The 27,978-nt window shown below is 43.3% G+C and overlaps 2 protein-coding genes across 4 annotated transcripts in view; both read left to right on the top strand.

The window, feature by feature from the left end:
• Positions 1-49: 49 nt before the first annotated feature.
• Positions 50-13,782, top strand: vps37ba (VPS37B subunit of ESCRT-I a). The gene is made up of 4 exons (XM_076730383.1): positions 50-218; positions 5,845-6,016; positions 9,966-10,048; positions 11,119-13,782. Exons 1-4 carry the CDS (start codon positions 114-116, stop codon positions 11,623-11,625), a joined length of 867 nt encoding a protein of 288 aa, XP_076586498.1. The 5' UTR covers positions 50-113; the 3' UTR covers positions 11,626-13,782.
• Positions 13,783-15,092: 1,310 nt separating this feature from the next.
• ppp3cca (protein phosphatase 3, catalytic subunit, gamma isozyme, a) overlaps positions 15,093-27,978 on the top strand; it is a 29,813-nt gene continuing 16,927 nt past the window's right edge. For all 3 annotated transcript variants that reach the window (XM_076729909.1, XM_076729908.1, XM_076729906.1), the window contains exons 1-3: positions 15,093-15,871; positions 20,157-20,354; positions 21,377-21,501. In XM_076729909.1, coding sequence (XP_076586024.1) covers positions 15,805-15,871; positions 20,157-20,354; positions 21,377-21,501 — 390 coding nt within the window. In that variant the 5' untranslated portion in view covers positions 15,093-15,804. The remainder of the gene's footprint in view (positions 15,872-20,156; positions 20,355-21,376; positions 21,502-27,978) is intronic.

The following is a 27,978-nucleotide window of genomic DNA, read 5'->3' as shown; positions in this document are numbered from 1 at the left end:
CGGGCCTGTATCTCCTCTGACTACTTCCTGTGAGGGAAGCTCAGTCAGCTGTCACATTCTGAAAGGCGACAAGAGCGATCACAGGCGAGGAGAAGCACACAAGAAGAACGAAAATGTCTAGTTTTTCCAACAAGTTCAGCGCTTACACGATGGCTGAACTCAACGAGTTTCTGGAGAACGACGAAAAACTCACAGAAATGGTCCAGGAGATGGAGGAGGTATGTTCAGCTTCTCGCTTTTGCAGTGCAACGTTAGCTAATGACTCCTTTTTCTCGGTCACTGTTTTTTTTCCCCTCAACCCTTTGTTGTGCTTTCCCAACACACGCTCGGTACAGTCACTGAAATGGTTGCCTCGACTCCTGTGGAGGATTTGGTCGTAAATAAGTGTTAACAGAACTTCAGCGTGTCGAAACCTACAACAGGGACCAAAACGTTAACCTTGAGACGGAGCTCGCACGAGCATTGTCTGAAGTTTTAACACACGAGGATTCCCAGTTTGCGACATTGTTCCCAAAAAAACTGCACTTCCTCAGACAACAGACGCTCGCCCGTGTCCAGCAGTAAGCAGGAACAAGAATACATTTTAATGGCCAAACTAATGCTGAGTCATTTTCAGAAAACATTTAAATGTAAGCAACGGCCTAGCTTCGACTCTCTTTCCAGACAGGTCGTCATGCCAAACTCCGCTTACAAAACGGCCAATTTATGGCCGACATTTCTGCTGGCACAGGTAAAACGATTCCGGGGAAAACAGAACTCAACACCTAATCCAGGAAATGAATTATTAACCAGCTCAATATACACGCAGAACCATAAGCAGTACTCACGGCCATATAACAACAGAGATGTTGTTCGTATCAGTTGCTGTATTTATTGGATGGTGAATTAAATGCTGAATTCACCTGCCTATTTCTGCATTGGCCAGGTGAAGCGGATGTGAGGCATCTGGCAAAGTAACATGAATTGAAACTCAGAGTTGCTTTCTCTTGTCGAGACTCCGCGTCCTTGGCTCTGAGCTCAAAAATTCTGTCATTTCCAGTTAACGTGTACCTGCTTTGCTCTATATCATTTATCTACCCTTGTGATGATAAGCAGCTGATAACCCTAATTTTTTCCGTTCTCGGAGCGATTACAAACCATAGTCTGTACAAAGGTTTTCCACAGACAGAAATTTGCCATATCAGGGAGCGCAGACAGATCAGACCGGTTTTATATACAGGATTTGTGCTTCTGATCATTTCCAAGCTGCTGCTGCTGCTTTCCAAATGCTCATTTCCACTGTAGGCTTTAATCTACCTTAATGTCCTCCTGCTGAATCAGCTCCACCAGATCCCCGGTGGTTGCAAGAATTCTCCCACAGTATTCATTCTTGTTTTGTTTTTTGATGCAAACTCCTCAGGAAACACTTTCTTCCTCCCTTTCTTACCCTGCAGCTCGGACCTGTTCAGTAATTACAAACATAAGACACACATTTTCAGCAGACAGGGATTTTTCTTGTCTGTCGTCATAGCTCTGTGGCTTTCGCTCTCATTTAAGCTCATTTTGCGTTCCAGTGAGGACTCACTGCCTAAATTATAATGAAAGCCCCTCTTCTCAGACATGAGAAACCAGAAGCTACTATAGCTGGACTTAAGTGCATCAGATCCATTTCACGTCGCTTAAGCAAGAAGAATACAGTGACTTTGGATGAATGTTGCGTTGTCATCCGGCCATTCGTGTTGTCAGTCCTGTTTTTGATCCACACCCTCTGTGATTGTCTCCATGGTTTCATTTTCCTCTTCCCGTAGGTTACAGAGAGGGAGGGACTTGTTTACTGCAATGACACTGTAGTCGTTGGCACAAGTTAGTCATAAGACTATGGGAAAGATGGAAGAGACTGGCCAAGTAAAGACATGCCTGAGCCAAAGGTGGAACTGTCTGGGAAATTCTTTCTTAAGAATACACTGGATGGGAACAAAGGCAGTGGGTGTCATAAGGCGTGGAGAGAAACCTGAGAGTGCTGAGAAGCTCTGAGCGTACAGATGTAGTATACGGACACGAACCCTTCCTGAGATCGAGACACATGCTTCGCTGCAGGCAATGATTGTCTCATTTTGCAAAACACTCACTGAAGGCACCACGTGTTGCCTTTTAAATAATGCAAATAGTGCTATCATGCATTTGTTTAGATTCAGTGTATCCTGTTGTTGGTTTTTTTTCCATATGAATCGACCATAAATATGTTGGCCCATGTGTTGTTAAACTTGCCGGATCTTTTGAACAACATTTTTATGCAGCTTCCCTTTGAGTGTCCACTGGGCTAAAGTCAGTATGATCTTGATTTGTGGGTGACCCAGTTTTCTAATGTCCCCACACAATGCGTCAGCTCATTGAAGCTTTCTGTTGTACTTTACACTCTGAGCTAAATTAAGATTAAGATGAGCTGTTCCTTTTCTTCTTGAGTCCTTCACTAATCCAGGAATGGGTTTTACAGAGTGTGTGTGCTCTAGTAGAAGCTCTTTTGTATCAGTTTCTAACAGAACAGATCTTAAATGTCTTGGTACTTCACTCAGGGGCTGTTTAATTGGGGTAGATTGAACCGTTTTCGTGTTTTGCTAATGAGATTAATTATAGCTCCACAGATTTGAGGCTGATATTAATATCAGTGTTTGGGAATGAAAAAAAAAAATCTGAAACCAATGTATCTGTAAAATAACATGAATAAACCGTTCTGATTCACATCTTTTTAGATTTTTAAAGGATTGTGACTGAGATTGAGTACATCAGCGGGAAAATCAGCTTGTCATTGTTCTCTGGTGGACATTGGACAAACTATGAAACGCTCAGTTTCTAAATGATAGACCTCATCAGACCCGGTCTGGCATTTCTGAATTGAAATTTCTTTTCAGTTCTATGTCGACATGTATATGATATATTTGCAATCAGCCAATATCGGTCAACGTTTGTTGGTCTGCCGCTGATAAAAATATTTAGGGTGTCTCCACACGTCTCGTTTGGAGCAGTTGTTTTGAAAACCGTAGCGCTTCCTCTCAAAGGTCGCTTCGCTTGGCCATACATGAACACAGCAGTCGCACTCGCAGGTGGGGCCTGATGACACCTAATTTATTGTCCTGTAGTCTCCTTTGGCTCCTGATTGTCATAACACATGGTCGATTTGCATTCTAATAATGCTTCCAGTCAGTTATTTCATGGGTCCTGATGATGCAGGATGACAGTCGGCAGAACTGTCCAATCAGCGAGTCACCTGTCAGTCTGTGTAACTTGTTGTTTACCCGTCTTGGTTTGTAGTAAAAGTCAGTGTGAACAGGATCCAGACCAGAACTGAAATGCAATAATGCATCATTTTAGCGCTTGAATGGTAACACAGCAAACAAGCCTCATGTGTGAAAACACCCTGCAATACTTTTTTTGCCTGGAGTGGGGACTCAGGAGAACATCACATACTCACTATTCCAGTGCAGTTCTTCAGACATAGTTGCATTTCAGACTCACACTGCTTCCCGCTCATATAGAAACTCTGTATATAATTACAGGTTATTACTCTAGCTCTCCAAAATTCATGTCTGTGGTCCATCCCGACAGGCTTAACCTACATTTCCTGTGATTATTTCAGCCTGTATGGAGAGAATGGAGCGTTGCAGAGCATTTCCCCAGGCAAACAATTATGTGTTTGGTTTGACAGAACAAGCCTGCAGTTATGGATGCTATTTTAAAGGTCTGCTTCTTCAGCGGGCCACGATGAATGAGCAGATTGGGGCTTGCTAAAGGAAGCCTGGTCACCTCAGGATATGATGGTGCAAAGTGCAGTGGTAATAGACATATTTAGCTGCTTTTCCTGTCTGAAATGTTATTTTCCCCCTTCAGTCCAACAGCCAAACAAGGCCTGCCTCTGTCACTTTCAGAAACTATTCCATAATCACAACCACGCTGCAGTGTATTTTTAGTGTTTTCCTGCATGTCCTGGTTGTATTTGCAAGAACAGCATGTTGGTTGATGTGTGAAATGAGTCATTTGAGAGGCAGCAGGAGACACTTTTTTATGTATTCCTCCACAGTTCACAGTGTAGCATGTTGTTCCTCCCACCTGTCCTCATGGTTTCAGTTCAGACCGACAGTAATGGGGCACGCCATCCATTTTTACTGGGAGTTCTGTTTACCTGTAGCAAGGAGTATTACCTTTAAGTATTGCGGAGGTTTACAAAGCATTTCTGCAGCTTGGCCTGTACTAGGATCTGAAAGTCAGTCTCGACCTCTGTTGCATTTTGTGAGTCCCTCAGTTTTATGGAAGCTAGCGGCGCTACTTGCCCAGTGTGAAACACAGCAATCAAGGAAAACCTGGAAACAGAGATTTTTCACTGCAGACATTTTGACTTGTCACAGGAAAAATGCTCATTACCCCGATTTGGGATTGTTATTCCAAGACGATGACCTCCACTGCTGACCTCACAGTCACACCATTTAAGCCAGAATTAGCTTCTTTTGTCAAGTATTTGTAAACACTTGTCAACAAGTGAAATCAGGAACAAACTCTTTGAGTTGATTGGCAGAAGTCTAATCTAATTTTGATATCTGATTCATCTTTTGGTTATTTTTCAAGCAAAAAAATGCTGAAAAAATGCTAAATGTCTCTGCCAGTAATGGATGCTTTCGCAGCTGTTTTTTTTTTCCAGCAGTCTGTCGACGTTTCTGTAGCTGTTCACACCAAGCAGGAGATATTCATAGCTGTCAGAAATTTCAAATATCTCAGTTGTGGAATTACAGCTGGGAGGCTGATGTGAACACTTGTAATTACACCGTGAACAATACGACATGAATGCAGCAGAACCAGAAACGTTGACGGTGGGTGATAATGCTAAGTGTCCACAATGCAAATTCACAGCTCACTATAGAGCAGTGTTTCCCAACCTTTTTGAGCCACGGCACATATTTTACATTAGGAAAATCACTTGGCACACCACCAAACAAAAATGTAAAAAGTATATTTATTGAAATAATATGAAAATGTAGTCTCAATTTACTCAATTTGCTTACTCAGTGTGAAACCTGGGCCTGTTCAGTTGAACACAAAGCTGATATTCTTGCAGGAATTGAAGAAAGATTTCACCTGATTGGTGCTCTAAGCCTTAGAGCACCAATCTTCCACGGCACACCTGATGATTTCTCACAGCACACTTATGTGCCATGGCACAGTGGTTGGGGAAACACTGCTATAGATTCAACCACTGAGTGTCATATTGGGAGTGTGATTTTGGACACGCAACAGCAGGATCCAGGTACTGGCACGCCTGAATGGAATACAGCTATGATCAGTGTTATTGGATACACTTGTGGCTTTCCTCCTATGCCATATTAAAATATCTGTCCTGAAAAAGGTCTGTTGTTTCATGACACAGTAGCCATCATGCCTTATTTTCTTAATATAACCAGATAGGTCACACAAAAAAATTGTATTTTGTGTTTAAAATTTTAAAAAATGAGACGTATCACACTGCTGAAGTCAGATAATAACCAGTTGTAAAAGAGTTTTCTTTTAAAGCAAAAGTGTTAACTCTGACTGTGATTTTTCTTTCTAAACATGTGAAGAGGCTTGTGGGAGTTGTGTGAAAATGATTGTGATGATTCACACTTTGATCAGTTAATATTCACTGCTTTTTCTTTCTTTGCTACAAAGAATTCATGCAAACTGTAGACAGGGACTTCCCTCATGGTTGAATTTGAGTCTTACTGGATGTCAGGGAGAAGCCTGGCCTCTTTAGACTCTGGCTGCTGTGAGTTCTACATTGATGGAAGTGCAGAGGTTATACCATAAACACACTGCTGACATGTTGTCTTTTTTTCTTTCTAGATGCATGAAGTCCAGCAGAGCAAGGAGACCACACTGATCAGCAACCGAACCCTGGCAGAGCAAAACCTCGCCCTGCAGCCCAGACTGGAGCACAAGAAAGAGCAGCTGACCAAGCGTTACAGCTGTCTTCAGGAGAACTTTGAGGCCTATCAGCTTCGCAAGTCCACCTTAGGTACGGCAGCGGTACAACTTGCACATCTTCACCCCTTTTGATCTCCTTGACCTACTGGGTGACCCATTTCACTGACACCTTTGTACCATTTAAAAAAGACTGTAACTAACAATAATCTTCATTATCAGTTCATCTTGTTGATCACTTTCATCATTAATCAGTGAATTGCTTAGTCTGTACAACATCAGCTAATAGTTAGAAAACAAACATCATGGTTTCTAAGAACCTAAGATGATGTCTTCAGACGCGTTATTTTCTCTAAAAGTCCAAAACTCAAAGCTATTCAGCAGAGCTGCAATGAGTAGTCGATTAATCAATAGGTGGATTAATCATTTCAGCTCTACATTAATACCTGCGGTATGAAAACAGTGATAATAAAGAGACTTCAGGTGATCACCCTCAGTTTAAGAGTGAACCTTTCCATACAGCCGCTGTCGGAGGAAGCTGAGGTGCTGTGTTGTGTTTTCCCCCATGTTGTTTGTTCTTCTACTGCGTGACCTGTTCCACCAGTTCTCATGTTCCCCATCATTGACCAGAAGCCCTGCTGTCACACTGCTGCAGGAGTCGCTGTTGTTGAGCTCTGTTCCGGTCGAGCGAGTTCTAAATGTGATTTGCATCTCCACTAAGGACTCAGAGGGCTGTAATATCCCTTGCCGACACACCTTCACAGCACTTCCTGGTGTGTGAAGAAGACGGAGTGACGATACTTGTGACCTTGTTGACGCAGTGGTTGCCAAGCAGCCGTCTCAAAATAGCATGCCAGCCATTCACTACTCTAACAGCAGCGGACTCTAACAGCCTGCTGCTGTCATGTGTACGACACACACGAAGGTTGGCACGGACTTTGTAAGCTTCAAGTTTTGTAGTTTTTGTTCATATAAGGCCAAAATTGAAGTTACAGAGTTTAACTAATATTTACAGCAAAACAGGGCTGGACTAAACATTGGTTGGAACGTGTTTGGATATATTTTGCTCGTTGGTTTTTCATTGTTTCAGGCTTTCCAGTCTGAATTCCATACTCCTGTCTCTCATACAGTAGTCACTCCAGTGATGCAGCTCTGCAACTGTAGTCTTGTCTGTTGTCATCAAGCAGTGGCTTTTGCCAAATGTAGGTTACCCGGTGCCCCCCCTCACAGGCACACACACACACACACACACACACACCCACACACACACACACACAATTCCATGCACTAGCCGCCCTAGTTGTGGATTTGCAGAGCAGCTGGGGAAGGACAGCGATGCTCAGAGCTAAGAGAAGCGTCGCTGTTTGACCCAGATGAACGATCCGGCGTACAGTGCTTTGCTGTGTTGTTGTTTGCAAACTGTGACACCACCAGCACCTCCCTCCCCAACTCTTTCTCCTGGAAGTGTCTCTGCACCACACTTCACTGTTCGTTAGGCTCTGGAGGCCAAAATGGCAGGGCAGCCCCATCACCACCACCATGCACTGCCTCTGACAACGGCAGTCCACAGTGGGCCATTGTGCTGCCGGGCAAGCTGGTGTAAAACAGCCACAGTGGGTGGGAGGGAGTGGTGGATGATGGCAGCAGACAGGGAAGTTGGAAGGGTGGGAGAGAGAGAGAGAGAAAAGCAGTGAGGAAAGCCAAAACTCCCCCCTCAGATTCGCAGCAGAGGTCGATGTGGATTCATTTACTAAATGGCCGTCTGATGATCTCCAGGCTCAGACTGTGCGCTGGGCTCTCGGCAGGCCCTCTGCTTGGCCAGAGAATCACAGCTTTGTGTGGAGGAGTGCTGCTGATATGCCTGAGAGTGCGCCTTGTTATGGGAGAGTGAAACAGAAAGGAATGGGAATTCACCCTGGAAAAAGGGCTGTGTCAAGAATGAGGCCTCTGTCCTGGAATGTTTTTTATTCAATTTAAGCTCCACCAGTAAAATTTGGCAAACCAGCGTGAGATTTAGGCATCTGGTACCGGCAAATCAGAGATTACATATTTGATTACCAGTTCATTGGCCAATTTGACAGAAAATTTGGTCTTGCCAAAGTCCTAGAATCCCTCCAAAGCATTTTCTTTGCTTATTATTTGCCGTAGCCACCCAGTGTGGAAAGAATACAACAAGTTGTGTGAGTTCTTTTAATGTCAGGTCAGTGTGCTGACACGTTTAACAATAAATGTGGCTTAGCTGCTCTGTATGTAACATTAATCATCCCATTCTGTGATGTGAGGCAGAGTATGTGCCATCAGGGACCTTGTTCTTATGTCTGAGTCCAGCAAGCGAAGCATTACAGCGGTGACTGCAGCCAGTTTGACAGACTTGTTAACAGGTTGAACATTCAGGCGTGCAGCTAGTAATTTAAACCTTGTCTGACTGTAAAAGTGTTGATGCATATGAATACTTACAAGTAAGATTTCTTTAGATTTAGTTCTGGTTTTATTTTCTGCCCTTTTGTCAGACACAGGCAATACTCACTGTTCTATCAGTAAGTTCAGAGCAGGAAGTGAGTCTGGCCCTTCCACTCTTGGCGTGTTGTTGTCAAGGCTGTTTACAAGGCGTGTCACTGACATTTTAACTGCGGCCCTGCGTCTTTGATGCGCTTTATTGGTGCTTCCAATTGCGGATATCAGACTTAACAGTAACGGCAGAGTGAAAAACTAGAATTTCCTCCCGAGGGCTTCACAAAGTTTGCCCTCTTCTTCTTCTTCCTCTTAGAGAAAGGGTAGCCTGGCCAAGCCTTGTGTCAACACCTTGCTTTCATGTTTTCGTTTGCCTTTCACGCACAGTGTTGATAGGAGTTGGACAAACAGCGACAGAGAGCTGTACTCTGGCCATGCTTGAAGTCATGAGTTAAGGGCATACCAATGACACCCTTCGACAGATTGTGATGAACTCACTTTTGCTAGTCATGTATAATCCCCTTGATGGAGGTTCTCACTGCTAATTGGCATATGTCAGCATGCTATCATGCTAAACTAGCATGGTGAACATGGAGAACTGCTAAACATCAACATGTTTTTTTTTTTTTTCATTGTCAGCGTGTTAGCCCACTGACTTTAGCATTCAGCTCAGGCGCTAAGTACAACCTCACAGAGCTAAAGATATTCCACATCAGTGATGGAAATTTGAGTGCAGAAATGTTGTTACAGATTGTAAAAATCTAGGCTGACGTATGTTGCACTCAGTGTCCTCTGCATGAATCAGTCTAGATCTTTGTTCACTTGGTTGCTCTGTACAGAGGGAAGCCTCCAGCAGAGTGAGACTGGACTCTCTCCTGTAATTAGAGAGCCACTACATTGTGTCATCATCTGTTGAGTTGGGAGATGAAGGTGAGTTGACAGAGGTGTAGAGAAGCTCAGTAACTAGTGGTGTGTCAATTGCCAGTGTGCCACGAATGTGTGTGTAATTCCAGCTCCGGTTGGTGTTGACTTGCAGTCCTTCTTAGGAACACAAACAAAACAGGCTTCGTCCTTAGAGATACCAAGTTGGATTCAGTTGACTCAGTGGGGCTTTGCAAGTTCACAGCAAACAGAGAGGCGTTATGGTTGTTTGGACGTGCCAGTCACAGGCCCATGACTGGCAGATTTCACAGATCCCGCCTCAGCTGTGTGTGACAGGCGTATTCAAATCTGTTAACACGTTTGTTTCATTTTAAGGAAGGGGCTTCTTGGTTAATTTAGGCATGGATTACACTTAATCCACAATGCATCTGTGTTGCTTCGAGCCCTGTGTAAACAGTACACCGGTGTCTTGTGACTCAAATGTGTTGAAAAGATTGTGTAAAGGAGGTGATGAATTGTAGCTTTGTAACATTACAAATGTTGAAGCCCTGGTTTATGGGCAAATGGGCTCTTGTTACAAAAGCAATGAAAATGAGTAGAATAAGACTAGGTGTGGTGCGTATACGCATTATTACAATGAAATTATTATAATGAAAAAGTATAAAAGAATACTAACATTTATGCTTTTCCTTTGTCTTCTTATTTAACAGACCACAAGTCAGGAAATACCTCCCTGGACACTCTGCTGGCCCTACTGCAGGCGGAGGGAGCCAAAATAGAAGAGGAGACAGAGGTGAGCATTATATCGCTTTGTCCATGGATGACTCCATGTGTCCCTGTGACACCACGCAGTCATTCCTCTACCTGCTTTTCTAGTTGCTGATGTGCTGTCCTACAGAGGCTTCATTGTCCAAATCTAGGACGCCTGTAGACAGCAGAGTGGCTGACTAGCTGAGGTCACAGTTTTTGTCCGAGCAGTAGCTACCTGTCCCGTCAGTGCTTTCGAGCTGTCAATCAAACGATTCCATTTCTTCTTCCAAAATGTTTCAGCTAATGCTGCATCTATGCCATAAGAGAAACACTGCTAAGGCACTAACTGTGTTTGCTGATGGACCGCTGTTTCTTCAACCTCCTGAACTAATCAATCAGTTGTCAGAGTGGCTGGCAATTAATTTGATGGTTGAGAACTAATCGATTCATCATTGCAGCTCTAAATAGAGTCTGTCAGTGAAATTATGCCATTAAAGCCTCTGTTTCGCCGTGTGTCTTTAGTGCTGCACCACTGAGCGTCAGTGGCTCATCATCGAGATCCAGAGGATCTATAATCAATCTGCATTAATAATGAAGTTTTGATTGATGATTGATTGAGGCACGTGTATTTTCTGTTATGCTGAAACTGCAACAGTAAAAAAATCTAAGTTGAAACAAAATCATAATCTATAAGTTGCATTCAAGTGCTATTGAACCTAACATCTCATTTTCTGTAGTCATTCTTTATTTGACCTTCACGTTAAGTGCAGTCATGTCTTATTTCTTCCCGTATTGTATCTTCATTTATTTCTCTTCAGATAAGCCACTTGTTGAGGGCTCAAATAAAACAGTTTGGTTTAATTTTGGACAGGTGGACACAGAAGAGGCGAGATTTATCATTGTTCTTTGCATTTATGGACAGTTCCTACACATGCGTTTACATCTTGTTCCACGCATGTTTTGGTAAATGAAGCCCCAGATCACCTCATCAAAATAAATGTTTCATCAAAAAATAAGCAGATCATCTTTTTAAATGTTAATTCCCTCAGCAATGTATGGCTGTCTGGCTTTGTGATTTTCTCCCTTTAAGAATCTCTTTACGTCTTTGAACAGAATATGGCCGATTCGTTCCTGGATGGCGACATGACCCTGGAATCCTTCATTGATGCCTACCAGAACAACAGGAAGCTGGCTCACTTGAGAAGGGTGAAGATCGAGAAGCTGCAGGAGATGGTGCTGCAGGGCCAGCGGCTTCCCCAGGCGTCGGTGCCTACCTCACGATCTCAGGATGTGTCAGTGGCAGCCAGACCCTCGTCCTCCTCCCTCCTCACCGAGGCCGGCAGCGGCTCTTCCCCTGTCGCCCAGCCCAGGAGGAAACCTCCACCTCCTCCATCCCAGCCAGCCCCAATTCTAAATCCAACTCCAGCTCCGACCGCTGCCCCTCAGCCTTCTGCCTTCTACTCGGCATCGCCATACCCGCCAATTCCTCCAAGAACAGGCCAACCCTTCCCCAGTGTCTCCTCTGGCTACCCGAACCACTTTCTATCTCAGTACCCCCCTGCTTTGCCTCAGAGGCCCGCGCCTCGAATGGCCCCGCAGCCTGGGTTCATTATGCAGTAGATAAAAGCAGTTGCCACTCAGAGGACGCAGTGTGCGTGTCGTGGACCTTTCACTGCTGGAGCTCCTCTGAGAACAATTTTTCTACATCGTCGGCCTTCTTGGAATAAGACCAGTCTCAACACAAGAAGGCGGACCTCCGCTGGCTGGTCTGGTCACGTTCAGCTGAAGCAGACCTCCAATAATCTCTGTGGATTCGCGCTCACCTCTCACGCCCATCAACACTCCCAACAAAAAAAGACGTGACAAGATCAGCCTCGAGTCTCGCTAACCTGAGTCCTGTCTGTGGACGGGCCCGCTGCAGGCCTGTAGTGAAACAATCTGTGGGTCACTGAGCCGGGACCTGTCATTTATCAGCACTTTCTGTCTCCTGGCAGTGCCCATTAGTTTTCTGTCTCTCACCTCCCTTCAAACATGCTTTTACACGACACTAAAGTCTTTCAAATAAGGGTTGAATTAGTCATTTCCATCTGCAGCATACTAATTTAATGGTAATGTATATGCAAGCAAAGAGAGACCCTAATTACTGTGCAGTTTTGATGAAAATATTATTTCCCAGAATATATTCAGGCGAAACTGCATCTATGCTGTGATTTTTTTATATATAAAAATTCACAAGGTACATAGAAATATTTCAATTTCAGCATCTTTTTATGATATTATACTAATGGAGTTATGTTAATAATAGCCAGGATAGACTGATTAACATATGTAAAAGAGGGCTTTGGTTGGTGTATCTCCAATGTGTGAGAGCGTCTCATGAGAGTCCAGACCTGCCTGATTCAAGATGGCTGACTGTTGTACGTGGTCCATCTCGTGGCAGAAGTCGAAGGGAGCTGAAGGAGAGGATTAGTGGCTGAGCTATTGTAACAAAAGACGAGGCCCATAGAGCCTTTCCTGAAATGAAGGATTTATGTATAGCCATACAGTACACTCCTGGTGCGTGTTGTTTTCTGTGGGTTCCTGTTGTAATGCACTCCTTTATGATGTCCTTTGTCTTTCACGCCCTCAGTTGGGATTGGAGATGATGCCACCACTTCTGTGGATCTCATACATATGATTCTGTTTTCTGTCACACTGAGCACCAAAGACTTCCCACATCACTCTGTGTTCAAACTCTCTGCTGCAGTCTTTATGTAAATGAGACATTTAGTGAGGTAATCTATCATTGTTCCCAACATATCTATGTGATGTTGAGCTCTTTTGTAAACCTACAAGCCACATTTGTTCAAGAGGAACTTGCAAGATCAACCTGGCTTTGGGAGGAAGTTTTTCCTGGTGCGATAGAAATTCACTTTTTTCCTCCCCACTGCTGTCGCTGTGCACTGTTGAAGAGCCGCGAGTGCCTACACTTGAAGTGACGTTGATCACGTCCTGCTGACTACTCCATGTTTCTCTATGCTCAAGCTGTCGATGTTAGAATCCCCACCCCAGCCCCCAAACCTTCAAAGCTAAAACTGGCTGAACATTTGGTTTTCTCCCCCTGCTGCTGATTTCATGTTCCACCATAAAGTAGAAAAAGGCAGTGTGTGACTGTTGGTCTGTCAGGCTTTGCCTTATCTCTTGAGGCAGAGGGCCAGAATAGAGCGATACTGACCATGTGCCAGAGAGATAAGAGACACCCCCAGGCTGTGTGCCTAATGGTGCTTGTGCTTCTCTTCCACTCTTCCTCCAATATATTGAGGTTTTCCTGGGGTGAATTTTAGAGATTTTCGCATGTGTCGTTGCTGTTTTTTCCTTTTTCTTTTCCCAATCGGTAAAATAACAGGGCTCTGAAATGTTTTGTGTCATATCTTGGTGATAATACTTCACCTCAAGGCAATGAAGTGGACCACAGAATGGACAAAACATACTTGTCAGCAGGCAAAACTACAAATAGAAGGTAAAGCATCAACGCCTCAATGAACCAGCATTTCTAACAACTAACAAAGGATAATTCTTGTGTGCATGGCCTTTGCTCTTTGTGTTCATTCTGAAGATTCCTCTTTAATACTTTTTTTTTTCTTTTAGCTGTTGAGCTGCTTTTTGAACTGATCCTCTGTATCCATTGTTTTATATGTGACTGGTGATATTTTCAGTGTAATGTTGTAGGTATTTACTTATAATGAATGTTTAAGTGGAATTTAATGCTATTTTCAAGTTCAATAAATCTCAGATTTTTGTATCTGTTTTTATCCAGTCGCTTTATTATTCGACAGTGAACACATCGCCCTTCTCAGTTAATGTCTCACCAGACCCCAGCTGGCCTATGCAGCCCTGAGTCATAGGAACACACTGCTGTTGTGCACTGAGCTCCATGTTTTTGAAAATGAAACAAGACAGCCACCTAGTGTTCCTGGGTTGATAATGAATGAATGTTTTCTCAACAAACTTGAAAATCCAGTTTCATAGCATGGTGTTGTGAAAAGGTTAATAGCCATCATTTATAATAACTACTAAAAGTGTATCTAATACTTAGTGTAGTTATATCCAATATCAACAATAATACATTTCATGCTGATCTAGTGTTAAGTGCAAAACCGGTCCATGCACTTATGTATGTATAGAGACTTTAGAAATGCAACAGAGTACTTGAGTAACTGGTTCTCCTGAGTGATTGGTTTAAAAGCAATTGCCTGTGGCTCATACTGTCAAAAGTGATATAATTGGTAATGGATATGTTATGTCACTCAGTGCACGTTGCAGACTGGTTGTCTACTGCTATGTGATTTATTTTAATACGCTACATCAATTAAACATGCATGAAATAGCTTGAGGTTCTGAATGAATCCCTGCGTCCGCAATGTTGCATTAAGGTCCCACATAAAGGATGGAATATTGAGCCTTTACCATGGCAGAAAAACTTTCCGAATACTGATGTTACAGGTAAATCCAGTGAATTAGATGTATAGATTTAAAATACACAACAATGTGCATCTTCTAAACTAATTTTCCATAGCAGCATCGTCATTAACAGAGCGAAGACTTTAAAGGCACTCCCGAGGCACGCCCACTCCAACAGGGCCTTGTTTTAGAATGGGCGTGCCTTGTGTTTTGTTGGGACTAAACAAGCTTCAGACGGACTCACTTTGCACACATTGTTTCTTTGTTGTCATCGGACACCTTTTAATTGAATTTATCAAATCAAATGGAGTTAAGCGTAATTCTTTTCTTACGCTAGTTACGTATTCGAACTTTCAAGTCGACTGACTTGGGTCAAATCAGGAAAACTCATGGAACGTTCAGGGCAGGTAGGAAAATAATAATACCAAAACAATAAAAGCAAAAACTACAAAGATTATAGAAAATTGTGTAACACACTTGACACAGCACCTGCTTTAGAAGCTTTTCTCCAGTGCAGCAATATCTAGAGGCATTTGCCACCGTATATATTCACAAATGTGGGAGTAGCAGCAGCAGCAAAGTCTTGTCACTTCACAAAAAACGTTTGTGTTTTTAACGCACCCCTAAACCACGTGCTACGTTTCCATAGTCACGTCACATCGACTCCACCATGTTGTAGGAAATCCACTGCTGCTCCTCACTCTCTGTCAGATTACAGTTTAATCCGAGGAGGAAGATATACAGTCAGAACGGTGTCTGTGTCTTGGAGAGACTGTTGCTGTATACGCATACTAAACAAACGCGACTTAACGTGCTTCTCTCATTTTTCTACAAGAAACGGCCTGCACGAAGAAGATGAAACGCCTTTCTTCCGCGGCTGTCTTTGCCTGTCCGCCGACTTGCCAATACATTAAGATGTTAGCTGGCTAACTAGCTGAAGAAGAGTAACTAAATCGGATTAGCTGCTAACGGCAGCCTCCCTCTCGGTAATATCCAAGTAGTGCTTGTTGTACTTGACAACTATTACACAGCAGTAAACGGCCTCTGTTCTGTTTTTTAATGTTAATTAGATTCCTGCGTTTGTGTCAACATTACTTCTTTGTGCTGTAATTAGTCGCTGGAGTACATGTTGCTGCAGGCTAGCTAGGTTATTAGCCAGTCAGATCACAAGAGCTGGGGCTCCTTCGCTAGCTCATCTTTGCTTTTTGTTGGACAGAGCAAAGACAAAATTAGTGCCTCCAACCACAAAGTCAAGACGGAGCTGACGGCCACGCTGATGTGCTAGCTTGTCCTCGGGCTAGCTGGCAAGAGAGCTGCAGAAGACTTTATCCCAGAAATTAGCCCTCAAACGAAGCAAGGATGTCAGGAAAGGATAAAGAGAAAGACAAACAGGAGAAACAGTCCACAACGGAGCGGCTGATAAAAGGTGAGTCAATGTTACACGCGGACAGGACTCGCTTTAGAAATTCTGTGAGTGGCAGCTGACACACGGATTGAAAACCACCTGTAGCTTTTCTAATAACTTTGTCTAAGCCCCTTCCTGTCTAAAAGGCGTAGTATACATTGTTATTGTCGCAGGCAGTGGCCAGTGGGTATGTAGTAATATAATGTAAAAGTTATATATAGAGTGATTACTAATTTTTCTGTATATTCTACTGTAGTCATTTCCATATGGGCTTCTATGCCGTTTTACCAGGAGATGCTCAGATATCTGTGGATGAGAGTGATGAGAGGGCATCATTTTTTATGATCACCTTGGATAGAACTTCTTAAAGGTATTATTTCCATAGTTTTTCACTGGTATATATATATAACACACCACCTTATAACAGAAAGCAAAGGCAAGAAGTCCTATATCGGTGCCCAATCTCCTTGACATTTAGGATGGATGAAGTCTGAATTCATGAGGCTGTTACTCACTCATGGGAATACCCAAAGTCTGCTCAGGTTACCAGCAGAGCTTGACAAGATGGATTCCTTCACACTGAGGTTGTCATGGCTTGTTGGACAGACAGGACACCATTTGTTGTGTCTGCCCAAGATAGGACAGGCAGAGCCAAGTCTGATGTAGCTCCTACGGGAGAGAATCCAACCCCACCCCTGCTACCACCGCCACCACCTCCACCACCACCCGTACTACTTAATGCCAGCGCAGCCCACATCCCTGTCTGTCTGCAAGGGCACTGGGAGAGTGTCCTGCCAGGGGACTGGAATGCTGATGTGTGAGCCAGTAGGGAGAGGGTGAGTTAATTGTGGAAAGAATCTCCCCAGTGATGTTCCCAACATGGCCAGCCACATGGTGGAGAGAGAGAATATAACCGTGACAGGGAAGAAGAGACAAAGAGGAAATGTATACGGGGGTAAAGACAATTTCGCTTTAGGGTGGGACCTCAAACCAGTGTGGGTCCTGTATTAAAAGTCAGACAGTGGTTGTTGTTATCCACATAATGCATGGTTCCCTTTTGTTTGAGCACTTGGTTTTGTAAAATTGATTAAAAGCAATAAAAACACATAAAAATATTGCAGTCTATTTATGCAGAATTAAATGTCACTGTAGATGTATTCTTCAAAATCTGCATTAGTTGAGCCTTGGTTTATGCTGGTAGGCAGCCACAGTGATGTTTCCAGTGTAACCGGTAGCTGTAAGAGGGCTTAAGTGGTAGACTACCTAAGACTAAAGCTCTGCTCTGGTTGTGTAAGTCAGAAAGTGAAGCTCATCCACCGCTGAGTATTGCAGTTGACCTGGTAGCTCAGTAATTTGGTCATTTGATCTAATGTTTTCTCCTCAGGTGGTGCTGAACATACTGTACTCTAATAGTTGTATGGTACCATCTATACTTACTGAAGACATTGCTTGGCTGGTTTTTGAAATACCCATTGCTTGGTGTGACACAGATTCATGTCACCTTTGATGTGAGTGGAATTGTAGCCGTGTGTTAAATCCCATCTTCTGTGTCTGAAACAAAATCGGAGATATATGACGTATATAGAGACAGTATAGGGAGAATAAGCCGAGGCCTGGCTATTTAGCTTGTGAGGGTAATGCATTCACTGATAATTAGAGCAATCTGAAGTGCACTTCATGATTCATCCAGCCACAGTCGCCATTCATCTCTACCCAGCCGCATCTTTGTAATTCAATCCCCCTCTATTGTGTTGATTTTGAAACAATAGTGAACATATTCTAGACCCTGGCTCGTATCACTATCCACAACATTATCCTCGGTGGGTAGGACGGTAGATAGTAGTGTCTTTGTTTCTTGAGTCGTTTGTTGTCATGCCAGACAGTGTGGGTGTTGATGCAGTGCAGCAGTGGCCCAATGTGTGAGTGTGGTTTTGAAGAGTTCATCAAACATTAATGCTAATTAGGCCAGGCAGTCTCTAATAAGAAGCCAGTGTCAGGGCGGTGGCAGCTTATTATTTTTAACAAAACATTTTTCTTCATCGGGTAACGTGTCGGAAAAATGAGTGGCTCACTTCGCTTTGTCTGCACTGTTGTTTTCTTTCGCCGCACAGCGTCGTCTGTTTGGATTGAGTAATGCTGTTTACTGGCAGCCACAGATTCATTTGTATCTGTATTTGAACAGACTGGTCCAGCCTCGATTGTACAGGCAAACCGCCCAGAATTTATTATTATTGTTGTTATTATTATTCGAGGGCAGGGGGATCATTCCTGTTAAGTTGGTTGGAAGGAGCTTTCAGTTCTTTGGCATTGAGACCTGCTATTATTGTCCAGCACGGGTAATTACTGGCAGCCTCTGGGCAAATGCTCGTAAATTTGGTAAGCATGGCTGTTGCCTGAGATGTTTCACGGTCTGGTTATCTCTTGCCCATTATGTATCCTTTTCAGTGTCATCATTTTTTCACAGTCTGCTGTGTTCGTACTGGAGCCTTCCTTCACTTTGACAAGGCTTTTAAGTAAACATCCCCTGAATCTGGAAGCCCTTGCTAATAGAGGCTTTACCTAATCTGTTCTTAAGGCTCGTACCTCAGCTTACAGCTCTCTTCACGGCCATGCCTTGTAGGCCTGGGAGCACTTACTGTTTATTTATACCACACTGGTGAACGCATGACAGCTTGTCCTCGGCATAGACTAGCCAAGCTGGAACTGTGCTCTAGCTTTTCCATTGCAGGCCAGGCTATAGTCTGTGGCCTAACTAATGTCAATTACCTGCTGCTCCTGCACACAGTCAAACACCACCTGCAGTGCCACACAAGCAGCCTTTGATTTACTGCACCAGTAATACATTTAACAGGGTGTGTCAAATATTTCTTGAAAAAGCTACAAACACATCAGTGGGCCAGCTTCTAAACTAATATGTTCCTCAAGTCCAGGATGAGACACAGTCCTCAGTGAGAAATACATTGGCTACTTCTGCACTCAGGCACTGCATCACTGATTAGCAAATGCACCCACACACTAAAAACTCATTAACGCTTTTTTCACATTACACTTTGATTTCCTATGTGTGGGTGTGACAACATTCTCAGAATGCCTCTCTCTCCTCTTCTTCATTGCCCCTGGCGCAGCTTATCACATAAGTAGTGCTTATTTCCACAAGCTGATATATGTATTTATGTCACATTTGATGGCACGGGGTGTCTTGTGCACTGACCCGTGGATGGATTTGATCATATCAGGAGTCCAGGATGAAACCATCAGTACTCGTGTATACTGTGGCAGGGTTTTCTGCGGTTTTCATGCTCACTTTTTTAGCTGTGCAAAAGCAATAATTTATAGCAGTCGTATTACTTCTGCATTTGTCTATGTAATGTCTCTGCATGCCTTATAGACAGTGTTGAAAAACATACCCTACTAGCTTTACACAGTGCTTATTTGATGCCATAATGTATTTGATTTGTGCCTGGCCCATTATAAGGCGTACCAGCTTGTAATCCCTTTTACTTAACAAGCCCTAGAAGTGAGAGAGCTTGGATCACACTTTACTATTGTTTTGAACAAGTGCAGCTTAGTCGGCAACTGTCTGCTCCGGGAGTTTTATGAACTGGTGAAGCTGCTGCCAGTGTTAAAGCACTAATCAAAGTGGACAGCTTCGTGCAGTTGAATTTTAACTGGTGTGATAGTGATAGTTATACCACGTTTCATACCTTAACAGGCTGAGTTTTTCCTTTAGGGAATATCACTCTGTATCTGATGTCTTTACTTCACCACTGTCCTGCTGCTGAATCCTCTCTTCGATGGTGATAAATTTTGCAGTTTTAGATGCAGATGTCGGACACTTGACTGTTTTGATCACGACGCTCTCAGGTCTCACCCTAGAAAGCATTGACCTTTTGTGATAACGGTAAAAGGATTGTGTAGGTGGTATCGAGCAGATTACTGAGGGAGGGTGGGTCGAGTGAGGTGCAGCGTTCTTAGTGGCTGTCTTGCGCATCTCTTGCATTCCATTATCATGTAGGTTTATCATGAGGGCACCCCTCCTCCTGTGCCAGTATCTTCATCTCGGCTCAGTCGTTGCAAATGTCATCTCTCCTGATTACAACTTGAGCAAAGGCAGTCTGGAATGCAGAACATTTCTTCTGCTCCACGTTTCTTTCAGGGGTCACATCTTCTAGTATATGGTTTCAATTTGAATAAGCTACTTACAAACTGAATCTCTCAACAACCAAAAAGACATAATAATTTCAGATTTGTAAATAGCTCTAACTTATTTATTCTCATAGACAATGTCAATTTTGTTCTCCAACAGCTGTGCCATACCCTCCACAACATAAGCTGACTGTAAAAGAGCTCTTTGAAGATGGCAAGCCCAATGCTGAACTGCTCCGTAACCACCTCGTCAAAGAGGGCAGGGTGGAAGAGGACGTGGCTCTGAAGATCATCAATGACGGAGCCAACATTCTCCGCCAAGAGAAGTGCATGCTGGAAGTGGAGGCACCCATAACAGGTAGGCTGGCAGATGCTTGTTACGAGCCCACAAGAGACCACCTTGCCAGCAGGCCTGGACATCTCCTGACTTTCAGGTCTGGGTTTGCTGGTTGACACAGTAGCAAAGAGGGAGACCATCCGGCCAGGGCTCAAACTCTGTGGTGTATTTAACCACCGAATCACCGAATCACTGTCAGTACTAGCTGTGCTGTTTTGCTGCCAATGTATGAGATCACCCATGCAGGCTTGTCCACTATAGATTCTTCCAGAGCTACCCTGTTAGGTTTTTTGAAACTAACTTTTGAACACCAAATACATTAGTTATGCCAAGACAGCATAGTAAACACAGCACAACCGAGGCATTATTATGTCATTGCAACACAAACACTCTCTGTATTCTATAGCTTGAGAACATGCCACCATCACCTCTCTTTGCTATTGTCATCTGGTGGACAGAAGAGCTGGTCCTTGAAGTACAGCCTTTATTTTTATTTCTTATTTTGTATGGTTAAAACCTGAGCAGATGAAAAAAACTTCATACTGCGAATACTTTGACAGATGATGGGGTTTTTGCCGGGGTCTGTACCAAACAAGCATGTTCCCTTCACGTCTGGAGAATAGGATTTGTAGGCTGGGGCATCTCTGTAGCACACAATGCTTCATTTATACTGGCACGTTGTGACACATTTTTCCCTTTGTCCAAAAATTGGAGCACTTGCGTACACACTATTTTGTGTCTTTTTTTAGAGTATTGTTTGAAACAGAATGCTTCATCTCAAACAAGGATGTAATGTAGTTATAGTTTTGGTTCATCATTACTGAATCAAATCCTGATTTTACAAGAACAGTAAAATTTGGCCTATAATGGAATGGAAAACTGTTAATGTACAGAATGCTTTGAGGCTGCTAGTTACTAATAAATATAGAGGCTTCTTTTTGCTTTATCCAGACAGAGAAAACATTATTCTAAAATATCAGAATGCCTTGTAGTAGTTGTCACATATGTGAGAAACGAACTGTATTGTGTTTGTCTTTTGACAGTGTGTGGTGATGTCCATGGCCAATTCTTTGACCTTATGAAGCTGTTTGAAGTGGGAGGATCACCCAGTAACACACGGTATCTCTTCCTCGGTGACTACGTAGATCGAGGATACTTCAGTATTGAGGTAAGTTGTTATTTCTCAACATTGTATTAATTAGAAATGATTTATTGTACAGTTAAAGAAGGTTTGGGTTATATTGTGAAGAGGGCAGCTAGCGTTTTGAGTTCTGTTGTCAGTGAATACATTACACAGTGACAAAAATACAAATTAGGTGTTCAGGTTGGTTCACAGATGATTTGAGATGTGTGGGGCTGAACAGGCATCCATCACTCTTAACACTCCTTGGCTCATTTTACTGGAATACTGTTAAATGTGATTTTTGTCTTTTTAGCCTTTGCTTTGGAAGACTCATTATTTGTTACACAGACTATATTGTGAGGCTGTAACATTACAAAGACAGGAAGGGTAGAGCCAGGGGAGACAGTCCATGAGTTAATTGATTACAGATGGCATCGTTCTCTTGGATGGATCCAAAAATAAAAATAAAAAATGCTACAAGGGGCTGCTAAAAATACTTTGGCAGCTGATAATATACATGGGCCTGGGAAACACTTGCTCATTGAATATTGAGTGTTTCATGTATTGTTACAGTCCTTCAGTCTTGGTGTGTGATGGGTTAATAAGATGTCTTTATCTTAAGCTCCTTAGTTTGACCTTCGCTGCAGGTTTAAACAGTACTTCTGTCATAGAGTCGCATCATAATGTAACCTGACCTCCTGGTGTGGTCTTGGTTTGTGACACTCTGCTGCTTGTAGAATCTGCAGAATCTGTAACCAGGCTGTTGGTAGTTGTGTTGCATTGTGGGTAATGTCTGCACCAAGTTTTGACATGAAGAATGCTTGAAATAAAAAAAAAAAGAATGTCTGGTTCTGCTGCATTGATCTTGATCATTTTTGTTTTTACACTGCCCATTGAATGTCAAATCAGTGGAGTACTCTCTTAAGTTACATGAGATATTTTTGGTTAGGTAGTCCAGATTCATCCGTTGTGGTTTAGTTTATTATTAATTAATAACGTTAAGGAGGCGTAATGCCAATGTTGCACTGCACTGTGTTTTAGAAGCGGGCTGGATGTAAGAGTCAACAAAGCAGTGTGCTAACTTTGTGACCACCCTGTGGGGGATTTTGATGGGTGCTGGATAGAACACTGAGGTGGGTGAAATGTCACAGATGAAAGGAGCAGACTGAAACAGCATAGGGAACGATGGGCTGTGAGCTGATTTCGGGTTTGAATCCACTGAAGACCACAAGAACTGGCACTGAGATTTATCTCCCCATGTATAGAAAAGAGACACTTTAAGAACTCCCAACCCCAAAGAAATGAATGACACTGCTTGAAAAGCAGTTCAGCTTGTGTGAGCCACAGCACTTATCATTGTCACTTTAGAGCTCCTCCACTCTGCAGATGAAGCACAGGTGTGATCAGAGAGGAGTGCCTAGAGTATACATACTGCTGCCAGCACTTCATCATGTTGGTGTGCGTGCGTGCGTGTGTGCGTGTGTGCGTGTGTGTGTGTGTGTGTGTGTGTGTGTGTGTGTGTGTGTGTGTTTCAAGCGAGATTACCTTTTTATTTCCATCTTTGCCAGTTTCAAAATAGCAAAAATTGAAAAGGGCCCAAAACAAAAGTTTGGGCATCCTGCATGGTCAGTGTTTAGTGCCACCCCTTTTGGCAAGTATCACAGCTTGTTCAGTTTTTTGTCTTTGAGTTCTTGTTTGGGGGATTTTCTCCTATTCTTCGTTGCACGAAGCTTCTAGTTCTGTGAGATTCTTGAGCCATGCACTGTTTCTTTGAGGTATATCCATAGATTTTTGATTATTTTTAGGTTGGGGGACTGTGAGGGCCACAGCACATCCTTCAGCTTGTGCCTCTCAAGGTAGTTCACTGTGTATTTTGGTGGGTTTTAGACTCATTGTCGTTATCCTGTAGTAGAGGCAATCCTGTTTTCATCCTCAGCATTTTTGCAGACGGTGTTTGCGCAGACTCTGCTGGTATTTAATTGAATCCATTCTTCCCTCGACCAGTGAAATGGTCCCTGTGCCACTGGCTGCAACACAAGCCCAAAACATGATCAGTCCACCCCCTGCACCCTGTTTTCTCCAAACATACCTTTGCTCATTGTGGCCCAAAAATTCTATTTTAACTTCATCAGTCCACAGAACTTGTTTTCAGATCAGGCTTGTTTAAATGTTCTTTTGCAAACTTCTGACACTGAATGTTGTGCACCACCTCTCTAGAGTCTACTAAATCTTCATGAATGTTTCTAGCAATCCAATGAGCAGTTCTCTCAGAAAGGTTTCTTTGTCTTCCAAACCTCAAGATGTTTTGCTGTCTTCTTATAGCTTTGTGGGAATCAATTAGTTTGAGTTTCAGAGTGCTAGGCAGCTGCTTAGAGGAGGACATGGCTCCAGATTGTTGGGACAATATTTGAGGAGTCAGAGTATTTCTAAACTATTAAAATTTGCATCACCTGGCCTTTCCTAACAGTGATTGTGAACAAGCCATAGCACTATCAAGCTGATTAAGATCAGAGACTGTGGTAAGGGTTATCTGAGAGCTCAAATGCACTGTATACTATCTATCTATCTATCTATCTATCTATCTATCTATCTATCTATCTATATTTATATATATATATATATTTATATACATATGTGTGCGTGTGTGCATATATGACTAGAGCATGGCATCGTATGCGTGGAATGTATGGCGAATTCTCTCTGCATATCAGAGGAAGCAGCTTGGCCTGAATTGGTGATGTAAAGTCACCACCAAACAAAACAGAGCCTAAAATCCACAGATTCTTGCTGCTTGCTCTCACTAGCAGGACTGAAAATTCTCTGCATTTTAAGGGGAGGCCAAAGAGCTCACTTCAGGAACACACAAGACAGATATAGGAAAATGGATTTCTGGATGGGGTTGCCTTGGTAACATAAAGAGTCACTGTAGCCTCTTGACGTAGCATCTTACCTTTGCCGGCCAGTAATTTGCCAAAGTCTAAATTCAGTGCGTGTGAGCAATCTATTTCGTTCTCGAAGCTCCTCTTTATCTACTTAAATTCTCACTGATCCAGGAGGATGTGTCTGTGGCCTGTAAAGGGTGTGTTCAGACCAAACATGCAGTGAATTTCCGCCTCATGAAGTAAAGTGCATTTACCATCCAGTCATCCGTCAACATGGATAGAGAGACCAATTACAAAAACCTGACGGTGGAGGTCTACACCTTCACGGCTCGCTGCTGCAGACATGTTGAGAAGAGCGACAATAAATCCACATTTTAATCCCAAAAATCAAAAAACAACACTATGCAAAGCCCCGCAATATGTGCAGAGTTTTCACTCAAGTTGAATGTTTCCAACTTCAGGCAAGATATGAGGAAACTGTGATCCACTGTATCAAAGGCAGCTGAGAGGTCTAAAAGCATAAGAATAGCAGAATGCCCTGAATCAATGGCTAATAAAAAAAAGAAAAAACCTTTAAAAACCTTTAGTGCAGATTCAGTTCTGTGAAATGCTTTAAAACCAGACTGGAGAAACTCAAGAACACCATGTGAGTTAAAAAGAACTGCCGTTGACAGAGCACAACTTTTTCCGGAATTTTTGATAAAAAAGGAAGTTTAGAAATGGGCCTAAAGTTTGAGAGGACTGAGGTGTCCAGGTTAGGTTTTTTTGATCCGCGGTTCAACAACTGCATGTTTAAAATTAGTTGGAACAACCCCTGAGGCCAAACTGCTGTTTAGAATATACAATGTCCAACAGTCTCACAGATCTCTCACAGAAAGTGAGAGGGAACAACATCAGTGGGACAGGTAGAGGGTTTCATGTGACCAATAACCTCCATTAACTGGGAAAGAGACACAGGCTCAAACTGCTGAAAGACAGCAGAGGAAGTGACAGTAATGGAGGGGTCATAGGAAGGGGGAAAGATGTCTGCTCTGATGGTCATGACCTTATCATTAAAAAAGTGGAAGAATTTTTCACAGATTTCCGGGGACACAACAAGGGAAGCAGATGGGGGTATTGAGAATAAAAGGGGCGAGAGTGTCCAGGATGCTTTGGCAAGTGGAATAAAAACGTGAGGTTAATTCCTCTGTGTCTAGAAAGACGGTGGACTCAGAATGAGTGTCAACAGCACTTTAGAAAGTGGTGGAGAAATGAACGGAAGTGGAAGAGTTAAATTTACTACGGCGGCGAGCAGTAGAGGATGGATTAATAATATGACCAGGAAGAGAAACCTCAAATAAAACAGGCATGTGATCAGAAAAGACAGCATCGCACACTTCAATATTAAAGACAGGTAGACCACACGATAACACTAGATCTAGTGTATGGCCGTGCCCTTGAGTAAAACCTGTCACAGATTGAACAAGGTTAAAAGAGTCAATAAGGCTTAAAAAGTCTTTGACCAGCAGCTTAGTTGGACAGCAAACATGAATATTAAAATCTCTGACGATTAAGACCCTGTCAAATTTTGGCATAGCCAGCCAAGAAATTGGAGAAGTCGTTCAGGAAATCCTTATTATATTTGGGTGGTTGGTAAACCACAGCACATAGTACTGGGTGGGAGCAATCCCACTCAAACATACTTAATTCGAAGCTTGAGTAGTCTGACGACGGGTGCCTACAGTGAAACAGTTTCTTAAAAACAGTCGCTACTCCTCCTCAGCCGGTGGTTCTTGGTGAGGTTAAATATAAACAGCCTGGCAGCAAAAGTTCAGAAAATGAGCTCAACTCACCGACACTCAGCCAGGTCTCTGTAACAAACAGAAAATCCAATCCATGGGAGAAGAAATCATTCAGGATAAATGTCTTATTAGTTAGAGATCAGGCATTTACCTGGGCTATCCTGGTTGGAGCCGAGTTGACAGACATGTCGTCAGCCGTCTGGGGTGCCCGACCCAGCGGCCGAAGGCTCCGGGGATTCGGCCCACCTCTACGGAGGTGAGGTGAGCGAAGGCGGGGGATCAGGATCTCGTCATCTGGGCCGACAACAAGTACCAGCGAGGTATATACGGGATCCAGAGAGCGCCAGGAAACATAGCACCGATGATCCAATCCATATTCAGCCAGAATATGGTGGGGATTAGGTCCAGGACACAGTGCCAGGAGGAATTCTCACCAGCAAGCCACCGCACTTACCACGGCGTCTCTGACGCCTCCTCCGGGGCAGTGGAGCTGAAGCACAGCATAGCTGGCAGGTACATCTGATAAGAACTGAGGAAGAGCTTTCTGTCCATCCAAGTTGTATTTAACCAGATTATCTGTAGCAACTAGGATGTTCAGTAGTGCCTGCCTGGCAATCATAAACCAGTGTAGAGTTGGCATTTCTCGTGGTGAAAGACAAACACAACACAAACACAAACAGAGCTGACAGCAGCTGTGGGCAGGCCACACACACTGGCGCCATGACACCCTGTCCAACAAAGAAGAAAATCATATGTGTCGCCCAATGCGAATGACGCGAATTGACTTTGTATGTAATCACACCGTTCGAAAAACTCGCCTCGCATTTGGTCTGAACACTCCATTACTCTCCTTGCCCCAGCCTAGGCGCGATACACAGCAGGCACAGACTGAAGAGTGCGTCTGAGTTTGAGGTGAAGGTCGCCAGCACTCATGTCTGCCACACAAAGCTTTGTGCCATTTCCTTTGTCTGGCTCCCTCACTCCAGCCTCGAACACGGAGTGGCTGGCTAAAAGAGAGCAGAGGCTCTCATTAAAAGCCATGTCAGCCTCTAGTCACACCAAGCCGTGTCCCTTTCTCCACCTCCGCACGAGACATGGAGTCACACTGACAGCCCCCCTACACATTTACCTACACTTCACACTCCACTAGTCCTCCTGACAGTGGAAGTAAATACACAACCTTTTTTCTCACGTTGTCAGTAATGTGAATACACTCCTGCAGACTCTGGTTACCTTGGCATCTTGTTCCAGCGACTTAATAGCAGGCCATGGTTGGTGCATGTTAAAAGAGTGGGCTGAGAGTGGCAAGTGGCAGCTATTGAGCGGTGCCTTGTCTGAGCACTGAAGAGAAGCCAAGTTCATTTGGATTTTAAATGCTGGCCTGCTTTTCATAGAGCTTTTGTGAATTCAAATCTTTAAAATGCCACAGGAAAACATCCAGTTGCTTCTTAGATGAGGCGAGTTTGCGAAGGAAAAACACATTTTTCTGTGGCAGGCCAGAGGTAATTGTATCTGTGTTTGAAGCATATCACAGGAATTCATTTGCTTCCATTTTTTTAAAATCTCCTGCAGATAATACGAAGCATACCTGGCAGTTAAGCTAGCTCGCCTTGATCAAGGTCATTGTCAAACTAAAGCACAGACAAATAAAGCGGAGACAAGCGTGTGGGAGTATGTTTTTTTTATTATTTAAAAAGTTCCTGTAAGTGCAGTTATGTAAAAGGAGTGTGAACAGTGCGGCTCTGTAACAGCTTGGAGCAGAGTGTCTTGGTGGGCCACTCTGCGAGAGTCCAGTTAACACCTTTAAATGAGTTTTGAGCTCTGTGGTCGTTCTGCCGCAGATGACCGCGTCCACGCTG

The sequence above is a fragment of the Chaetodon auriga genome, chromosome 5, assembly GCF_051107435.1.
Source record: "Chaetodon auriga isolate fChaAug3 chromosome 5, fChaAug3.hap1, whole genome shotgun sequence".
Taxonomy (NCBI): Eukaryota; Metazoa; Chordata; class Actinopteri; order Chaetodontiformes; family Chaetodontidae; genus Chaetodon; species Chaetodon auriga.
Note: the sequence above shows the minus strand (reverse complement) of the source record. Positions and strands in the feature narration are given on the sequence as shown.

Excerpts from the sequence above, each read along its gene's own strand:
- vps37ba (XM_076730383.1), top strand. The coding sequence starts at position 114 with ATGTCTAGTTTTTCCAACAAGTTCAGCGCTTACACGATGGCTGAACTC. Across the intron at positions 219-5,844 it reads TGGTCCAGGAGATGGAGGAG|ATGCATGAAGTCCAGCAGAG; the intron begins GTATGTTCAGCT and ends TTTTCTTTCTAG. Across the intron at positions 10,049-11,118 it reads AAATAGAAGAGGAGACAGAG|AATATGGCCGATTCGTTCCT; the intron begins GTGAGCATTATA and ends GTCTTTGAACAG.